At 38.7% G+C, this 9,979-nt stretch overlaps 1 protein-coding gene across 1 annotated transcript; it reads left to right on the forward strand.

Moving 5' to 3' along the window:
- Window positions 1-531: 531 nt before the first annotated feature.
- LOC143883587 (putative serine/threonine-protein kinase At1g01540) lies at window positions 532-7,912 on the forward strand. Its single transcript, XM_077386928.1, has 7 exons — window positions 532-1,210; window positions 5,999-6,103; window positions 6,333-6,455; window positions 6,562-6,732; window positions 6,866-6,995; window positions 7,092-7,301; window positions 7,469-7,912. Exons 1-7 carry the CDS (start codon window positions 648-650, stop codon window positions 7,655-7,657), a joined length of 1,491 nt encoding a protein of 496 aa, XP_077243043.1. The 5' UTR covers window positions 532-647; the 3' UTR covers window positions 7,658-7,912.
- The last annotated feature ends 2,067 nt before the right edge of the window (window positions 7,913-9,979 follow it).

Below are 9,979 nucleotides of genomic sequence, written 5' to 3' on the forward strand. Positions count from 1 at the left end.
AACTGGCTCGTGTTGCTCCAACATCAGCGGAGACCACCTCAATATACAATCATGCGCAATAATTGGGAGTCTTATCATACCCATGGTTTCAAATTTCGGTTTCAGAATGTGTTTCGGTCTCACTTAAACCGAAATTTCAGCCGAAATTTTGGTTTAATATTAAATAATGATGCAATTATTAAAACATGCTTTACAAATTGAGATTGGTTCACTCAACCAACTTGTTGAATGACCATAGCCAGAGAAGTTTTTGGTGAGTCGGCTCGGGCATTCTAGAGGAGTGCGAATATCAGCTCCTGGTTTACCCCCGTCACTTTCTTTCCTTATTCCCCTCAGTTATGAGCACGTGCTCAATCTTAATTTGTTGCATTACATGCCCGCGAAAAAGTTGCTGAGGACTTTCTATTGTCAGAATTGGGATATTTACGTCATTTCAAAAAGTAATAGGGAGAATTTAGTAAAATTAATCATTATATAAGGCAACTCCCTCTCATTCCAAGTCTTTCACTCGTCTTTTCTGCGACTCACTCTGTCATTATGTAAGGCAATAAATTTCTTCTTTCAAAACATATGCAGAAAATCCTCTTAGAAATCTAAAAATCCTTCATTCTATTTTTCCTGAGTATTGATCCTTCCTTTCCAGACAAATGACTTTTCTAGATAGCGAGCTCTCAAAACCCACGTTCATCTTTGGCCTCCCGTTATGGGTCCTGATCGGAATCTCTACCGGATCCTTCGTGGTCCTCATTCTCTTCCTCCTTTCCCTTTACCTCACCTGCCGCAGGCGAAAATCGGAGAAATTTGTCACCGACGATCCATTACCGTTCATCTCGAACCATACCCAAGATATCGTCCACGTGGCAGTGCCTGATCATTGGGCCCCGGCACAGTCCGTACCGGAGACCCGGATCGACTTCAGTAGGAAGGCCGAAGATCGGATTGTGTTAGCGGACCGTCCATTTTTGTTATCGGACCGTCCGTTATCGCAAACGAGTGAAGAGAGTGGATCCAATATGGGATCATTGGTGGGTGGGCCCATGGAAGTTTTACATTTAGGGTGGGGCCATTGGTTCACGGTTAGGGAATTGGAAGATGCAACGGGAGGGTTTTCAGAGGAAAATGTGATCCGAGAAGGTGGGTCCAGGATTGTTTACTATGGTGTCTTGAAGGATAAGAGGAGGATTGCCGTGAAGAATCTGCTTAATATTAGGTAAGTTTTTTATGGCCGCTAGTGATATTGGCACTATCAAATTTTGGTAATAGCGCCAACTTACCTTGTATCTTTTTTTTTTAATTAATTGGGAAAATTACATTTACACCCTCTAGTTTCTAACACATCCACTTCTACCCTTATAGTTTAAAACGAGACAACTACACCCCCCTAAGTTTCAATTTGTATAAGGTAGGCCCCCTCAGTTGACGGTTCATCCATAGGTTAAAGAGTTAGGATGATCCGATGGAGCTGATTTTTTTTGGCACACCCTATCTATGTCAGGGCCCATCAAATGAACGCTTTGGATCATCCAAACAATGTGGGCTATCTATGTCAGGGCCCATCAAATGAACGCTTTGGATCATCCAAACAATGTGGGCATTGAAACCACATGGGGTGTAGTTGTCACGTTTTAAACTATAGGGCTAGAAGTGGATGTGTCAAAAACTAGAGGGGGTGTAAATGTAATTTTCCCTAATTAATTTGCTTGTGAGAGCTTTTTTGGAAATTGTGATATGGTTAAATAGTAAAAGACAAGGTGAGTTAGTGCAATCATCAAAATATGGTAGTGTGAATATCAATCGCCTTTTTTATGAGTTTTTATATGTTGTAGGCCTGTATAGTCTAGTATTTTTCAAAAAAGTACTGTACGGCTTACACCATATGATGATCCAAGCCGTCCATTTGATGGGCCACAACGTAAATAGGTTGTGTCCCAAAAATCATTTCCTTTCAATGATCCCAACCCTAAAGGTTGTGTCCCAAAAATCATTTCCTTTCAATGATCCCTACCCTCCGATCTTTATAGGTTTCCATAATATGCAGGAGTAATTGTATAAAGGGATAAAGATAGAAACTTCCTAATCAACCTACTTAATTTCCTAATCACTCTAGGTTACCTATTACAATCTACTTGCCTAATCCACCACCAAGACAATCCAATGGTGAATGAAGTTCCTCTATAGATCATAGGGCTAGGATCGTCCTATTGAAATGACTTTTTGGGCACAACCTATTTACGTTGTGGCCCATCAAATGGACGGTTTGGATCATCCAATGGTGTAAGCCGTGCAATACTTTTTGAAAAATACTGGACTATACGAGCTTACCATACAAAATCTCATTTTTTACATCCAAGTTTCATGGCTGCAAGGGAAATGTTTTTTTGTTTTCCGGAAATGATATCAGCACAACCATGTTTTGATATTTACACTAACACCTCTGGTTTTTTATTATTTAAAGAGCTGTCAAAGGTTATTACATATTTACATTTCCCAAAAATCTCTCACAAGTTGATTAAAAAAGAAAACACAAGCGGAGTTTGTGCAGTTATTAAAACAACGTTGTGCTGATGTCATTTCCTTTTTTCTAATTATTTGCAAATTCTACTCTTATTTGCGGTTTTTTTTTGTAGCGTGATCAATAGAAAATGTGGGATTTTATGTTTGTGGTTTTTTTTTTTTTCTTCTAATTATTTGCAAATTCTGCTCTTTCTGTAGTGTGATCATTAGAAAATGTTTTGGATTTTTGGTAGGGGTGCAATTCGGCTCGGGTTCAACCTGAATTTGGGTTGGGTTGGGTTAAGCTTTTTCGCAAATCAGGTTAGGTTGGGTTGGGAAAAACCAACCCGAATTGGAAATCGGGTTGGTCGGGTTAAATACCAAAATATTTTGAATATGCATTGAAAATAATGGCACAATCTCTTTTCCCCAAAAGTAGACAAGTGTTATGCACTTTTCTAAACAGCCATTACTTCTCTTCCCATTTTTAACTTCTCTCAATGCTAAAAAAATAAAGTAGGTTTTCTTCTCTTGCTACACGTGTAGAACAATGTAAGAAAGTTTTTTTTTTTTTAATGACTTTTATATTTATAACCTCTTTTCCAAAAGACATTTACTCATTTATATTCTAGGGACACCTGTTTTTTACTTCTAATACCGGCTAAGGGAGGTAAGCTAAGTGGGTTTTCGTAAATTACGAAATATCCTCCCTTTACCTCATTTTTCTCAGATCTCTTCCCCAAATCCATTCCATTCGAAGCTTTGCTCTCTCCCTCTCTGTCTCTCTCATTTGCGACTACCTAACAGAGCTTCACGCGTGATGGTATCCTCGTTGGATGTATAACTTGTGGAATTTTGCATCAGCCGCATCACACATCTTATGGTTTTTCGAATGAAAAATGGCCTTAGATTAGGGTTTTTGTAATGGATAATGGATGTTGATTTTTAGCTATCTTTTTTTCTTATTTTTGCAACTTTTTTTCCTTCTAATGTCCATTAGGGTTTACAAATCTAGATAAAATGGAGGAGTAAGGTATAGACTGAAAGGAGAAGAAAACGTCTAGAGAGACATAGAGATTTGTGTGTTCAACTGGAAATAGATTTTGGGCGAGAGAAACAGGGACAGAACTAAAAACGTTCTGATTTGGGCAAATGAGAGAGGTAGGAGATGAGGGTATTTTTGTAATTTTTACAAATCACTTGATAGAGGTAGGATGAGGGTATTTTTGTAATTTCAAAAACCACTTGAGTTTCTTCTCCCCTCTGAAATCGGGTTGGGTCGGGTTGAGGCCAACCCGACCCGTTTTGCACCCCCAACTTTGGGTAGCCAAGAAATGATTTCTAGCACAAGGAGCTGAACATGCAGTGGGTTTTGGGTTTTATTCCGGGATTGATTTTACTTTTCCTCTTTTATTGGTATGGAACAGTTGGAGATTTTGAACAATAGATGATCAATTGGGATATTTCTAGTATTAGTTGGTAGCCAAGAAATGATTTCTAGCACAAGGAGCTGAACATGAAGTGGGTTTTGGGTTTATTCCTTGTTTTGATTTTACTTGTCCTCTTGTGTTGTTACGGAACAGTTGGAGATTTTGAGCAATTGATACTCAATTTGGGTATTTCTAGTATTAGATTTTAGTTAGAAAATGTTGGTTTTTTGGTAGTCAAGGAATGATTTCTACACAAGGAGCTGAACATGCAGTACGTTTTGGGTTTATTCCTTGTTTGATTTTACTTTTCCTCTTGTATTGTTATGGAACAGTTGGAGATTTTGAACAATAGATGCTCACTCGGGATATTTCTAGTATTAGCTTTTGGCAGGGTTTATTATTCTCTTTTTTCTTGTCTTCTGTTGCTGCTTCTTTCACACAATAGTTGTATTATGAAGCTACTTCAGTTTATTTATTTTTGTAAAAAATACACTTAGACCCCCTGTGGTTTCTGGCACATTCAACTTAACCCCTAACGTTTAAAAAGTCACAAGTAGACCCCTGTGGTTTCAATTTGTGTAGGGTAGACCCCCTCAGTTGACGGTTCGTCCACAGATTGAAGGGTTAGGGTGATCCGATGGAGCTGATTTTTTAGGCACATCCTATCTATGTCAGGACCCATCAAATGAACGGTTTGGATCATCCAAACAATGTGGGCCCATACCCGAATCCAAACACTACCAAAAACACAGTGGACCCACATTGTTTGGATGATCCAAACCGTTCATTTGATGGGCCCTGACATAGATAGGGTGTGCCTAAACAATCAGCTCCATCGGATCATCCTAACCCTTCAATCTATAGACGAACCGTCAACTGAGGGGGTCTACCTTACACAAATTGAAACCACAGGGGGCCTGCTTGTAACTTTTTAAACATTAGGGGTTAAGTTGAATCCACAGGGGGTCTAAGTGTATTTTTCCCTTTATTTTTTCAACATGGTCTTGTCTCAAGGAACCTGCTGAATGGCAACTACTCAACCCAATTGTTTTTTGGAAAACATTTCTTTTATATTTTTAATTATATGGTATTAATCAAGCTTGAGCCTAGATTTATTTCCCCGTCTTTTATGCTTGTTTTGTTAGAAAGAGATACTGATAACTATAGATGGAGATTATTCTAGTCTAACCTAGTTGCTTAATCTATCTGGATTACCTCATCTAACCTACTTGCCTAATCTACCACCCAACCAATCCAAAGGTCAGATCTTATCAGATCTGAGATGTGATTGTTGATTAACATATGCCCAACTCAACAGTTTATTAGGAAAATCTTATTTTTTTCTCCTTTTTCCCAATCTATTGGTTTTACTTATTTGGTTCCATTTTCTTTTCTTCTTTCTTGCTTGATAAGTTGCTACTTTTATTAGCTGGTACCCAGCTCATTTTTTCTTTAAAAGCTGTAAGTGTGGCTTGGTTTGGGGAGTTTTTATATGGTGGCCGACCGTCCAACAACAAGGGCAGAGAGAGAAAAAACTCTCCCCCTTGATTTTTGATCCAGGTCAAACTCCCTTTTTTGACTTGCACCTTGATAAAAAATCAACGTGGTTGATTTTTTTCTCTCTTCTCCCTTTATATGTAAAGGGCGGCCACCATATAATATCTCTGGTTTGGGATTCGTTTTTCCTTTTTGGCATTGTGAGTGATAGTCAAGGCCTCACTTAAAGTATAAAAGATTAAATAACGCCTTCTCCAACGGCTTGAGCTTCTAGAGTAATTGGTAGTTTCACATGATATTAGAGCAAAGGCCTTAAGCTTCTAGAGTAATTGGTAGTTTCACATGATATTAGAGCAAAGGCCTTATGTTCAAAACTCCTCGGTATTAAAAATCCACATCTAATGGCCAACCCTGAAAAGAGGGGCCACGCGTGAGGGGGAGTGTTTAAGTACAGAAGATTAAATTAAGCCATTGGAGAAGGCGTTGTTTCATTGCCCCTATATCTTATTCTCATTTAATTGTCATCTATTTTCTTTCTTGACAGTATGTCAACTAACTCAAAGAGTGACAATTATCAGGGGTCAAGCTGAGAAGGATTTTAAATTAGAGATTGAAATGATAGATCGTGTTAGACACAAGAATCTTGTCCGGCTGCTCGGGTGCTGTGTCGAGGGAGCTTACAGGTATTCAGTAACTTATATAGTTATATTTTGTGTGCTTGTCATTTCATTCTGCTCTTTTTACTACATATTGCAGCTTGTGATATGTTATAAATTTCCTTTCCCCATCCTAGAAGAGATATCTTTGGGGTCTGAACTTATAACGCATGCTTTAGTTGATTTTTATGCTTAAATAAAGATTGAATGTTCTAAGTTTTTCTTCTTCACTTCTACTTTTTGTTTTGTTGGTTAGGATGCTTGTTTATGAGTATGTAGACAATGGTAATCTAGATCAGTGGCTTCATGGTGATGTACGGCAATTCAGTCCTTTAACATGGGAAATCAGGATGAACATTATCCTTGGAATAGCAAAAGGGTATGGTGCTTTCTCCTAGTTTTGTTGCATTTGGAAACTGAATGTGTGCGTTTTCTCAATGAAATCTTTATACACCTGTAACTCAAAAAACGAATGCTTGTATCAGATTGGCCTACCTTCATGAGGGCCTTGAACCAAAGGTTATCCATCGGGATTTAAAATCTAGCAACATACTACTCGCTCACAGATGGAATCCCAAGATCATCAATTTTGGGCTCGCAAAGCTCCTATGTTCTGAAAGAAGCTATGTGACAACTCGCATAATGGGAACATTTGGGTCAGTTTGCTTTTCAATTCATTTTTTTTAGATAAAATTACCCATGTGGCTTCCATATTCCTAGCAACACATTTTGTATGTGTTTCCTTTTCGCAGATAATTTGTCTCGGTTTCTAACTTATTGATCTTGAAGTTATGTAGCACCCGAATATGCCAGCACTGGTATGTTGAATGAGAGAAGTGATATTTATAGCTTTGGAGTACTGATCATGGAGATAATATCTGGGAGACGTCCTGTTGATTATAGTCGACTACCCGAAGAGGTTAATCCTGAAATCTACTGATAGTTTCTCATAACTCTTACGTTACAAAGTCTCATCTTTTTTGTGGAACATGAATGAGTTGGAATGGTTTTTCAGGTGAATTTGGTGGAGTGGTTGAAAACAATGGTTGGAAATCGAAAAACCAAGCAAGTAATGGATCCAAGGATACCAGAGAAGCCTTCTTCCAAGGCATTGAAACGGGCTCTTCTTGTCGCTCTTCGCTGTGTTGATCCCGAAGCAGACAAGCGTCCTAAAATGGGGCATGTGGTTCACATGCTCGAAGTAGATGTGTTGCTATTCCGTGATGTACGCAGATCATCTCTTGAGAACTTCCATTAAATTACTGCTTGTTTTCTGTTGAATTTATCCAGTTACAATCCATTTCTCTATTGTCAATTACTCCAAAAGCTTAAGCTGTTGAAGATGGCGTTATTTAATCTTTTATACCTTTAACATCTATAACCCTATTGCAGGATCGCCATGTAGGGAGGGGAGAATCCAGTTTTCGTCATGATTATTGGCACGAAAAACAGCTTTTGAGATTGGATGACAAGCAATCGGTGGAGGCCTCAGGAACGAGTGAAGGGGAAAGTATAAAAGATTGTGAGGTTTTGGAATTTTTTGCAGTTCGAACTATCGAACGAGGTGGAGATGAGCAGTAAATAGGTGATTGACCATTCAAGTTTGTGAGGTTTTCAAATTGTTTAGAGCTCATCCATTTTTGGCCATTTTCTAGTTCAAGAAATGCTCATCCTCGTAACTGGCCTCTTCATTATATTCCTTCATTGAGGTTTCTATTTGGGACTTTGTTTCTATTGCTTTGCACTATGTTATAGAGAAAGTTCTTGTCATCAATAGATCAATTATAATTTTACAGGTCCGAAATATCAAATGCAGAATTACTGTTTGTTCTTTCATGATCATGGGTATCTATGTTCAATATTGTTCAATTAAGTTCTTGTCTGTACCGTTACCCTTGCAGTGATGTTGATTGTTTCCTCTTTATTGTCATCATCTGTTCAATTATTAAATGGGTTCTCATCCTTGCTCCTCTGATTTTGTCTCTTCAATTCAGCGCAGTCCTCCAAACCAAGTCGAGTTATCATCCCGGTTGTGTAGGTTGCATAGCTAAGTAGGTTGTGGTTGTTCAGTTTCTGTTCCAACTTCCTAGTTTACCATCTTATTTACACAAAAAAAACATTGGGTCAGTATGTTGGGATGGGCTAGCTGAGCAGTAACTTCTACACAAGAATTCAACAAGATATTTGGTTTCACTATAGTTTTGCCATATGAGTGCTTGAAAATCTCACTGGCAATGATTTTTTGAATCGTAATTGCGTTGGAAACAAGAAAAACTATAGGCAGACCAGAGCATGTTTTGGATGAAGTATATGTTGGCAAAGTTGTAATGGAAGAAGAGAAATTATAAGGTGGCCGCCCTTTATGTATAAAGGGCGGAGAGAGAAAATATCAGCCCCCTTGATTTTTGATCAAGGGGAAAGTAAAAAAAGGGGAGTTTGACTAGATCAAAAATCAAGGGAGAGAGTTTTTTCTCTCTCTGCCCTTTATGTCAGACGGTTGACCACCATATAAAAACTCATGGAAGAAACTGTATTTGAAGAAAATAAGGAATGGGAATAGAAGAAAGAGAAAAAAGTAGGCAAGGCAAGCCGAAGCTTTATCTTATAGGCTCTATGTCCCCACTTGAGCAGGTGGCTTAACGGAAATAAGTCTCGATGATACAATGCCTACATCAAGAACAAGGGCTGCACCCCAAGTTCAAGACTATTAGTTTGCCCACTTAGAGAGAATTGACGAAAGAGAAAGAGTGTAGATATCAAAATAAAAACAGTTAACTGAAGGGTGGAAATATCACAAAGAAGATGAAATTGGCTAGAGCTTAAGTGCTTTAAACCTGTGTCTTTGAGTGCCTTTTATAGTTATCTAAAAACACATAACACACCCCAAATGTCCCTTGAGACACCCCTTCCATGGGTGGTTGGTGCCACGTTATTGACCGTTGGGTCATCACCGTTAAGGCACCCTTAGGTTTAAACATTTCCAATTGTGTCTGAGCACAATTTCAAGGTGATTCGAAGTGCACTAGTCAGTGAGTGCACATGGACTGCAGGACTGAGCCTGTTTGTGCTATTTCATCTTGGATCATCGATTCGTAGATTCCGACTGCACCATAAGGGGGGATACGATTTTTAAGGAGAGTGACCGTGTGGCACAACTCAGCCTTCCTTCTTCCATCTTCAACAATTTGATTTTCACATAGAGTTTTTGTCAAAAATGATAAATGCAATATGTTTTACAAGTTTCGTTTCAATTCGAGAATTTCTAACGTACTCAAATTTTGGGTTCGAGTGGCACCAATTTTGGGTCGAGTAACCAACTTGGGTTCAAGTAACCAGTTTTGGATTCGAGTAACCAATTTGGGTTCAACTTACTTATTTTTGGGTTTGAGTAAGCCATAGAACAATCCCTCTTTGATCATTATTATTTTTACAACAAGGACTCACGTAGAGACATGACACTCCCTTTTTCGAATCATGCCCAAGAGTCACACTACATCCTCATATCATTTTCTATAACATTACTAAAAATGCAATCAACGCCTACCTGTGTTTGGCAACCATGAAAAAATATTCCATGGGATGTGTTAGTGGAGCTAGTTGTAGGAAATGGAAGGAGAGGGAGAGACTTGAGAGAGTGGCAATAAGGGAGCATGAAAAAGTCACTGAAAACTGGAAAGAAAAAATATGTTTTGAAGTTATGAATTTTTTCACTGTTTTTAAGGTATTTCCCGTGCTCTCTCCACCTCTGCCCTCTCAAAAATCTCTCTCTCCTCCCTCCTTAGCTCCTCTTTCACCATTGGGCCAAAGACTATTCCATGAAATATTTTTTCATTGTAGCCAAACTGTTACGGTCCTGAGTGGGGTCCCGCGTAGGTATGGGACTGGGGTATGACCTAGACTGGT

The sequence above is a fragment of the Tasmannia lanceolata genome, unplaced genomic scaffold, assembly GCF_043159265.1.
Source record: "Tasmannia lanceolata isolate RefF3 unplaced genomic scaffold, GAP_Taslan_0.1 ptg000008l, whole genome shotgun sequence".
NCBI classification, from domain to species: domain Eukaryota; kingdom Viridiplantae; phylum Streptophyta; class Magnoliopsida; order Canellales; family Winteraceae; genus Tasmannia; species Tasmannia lanceolata.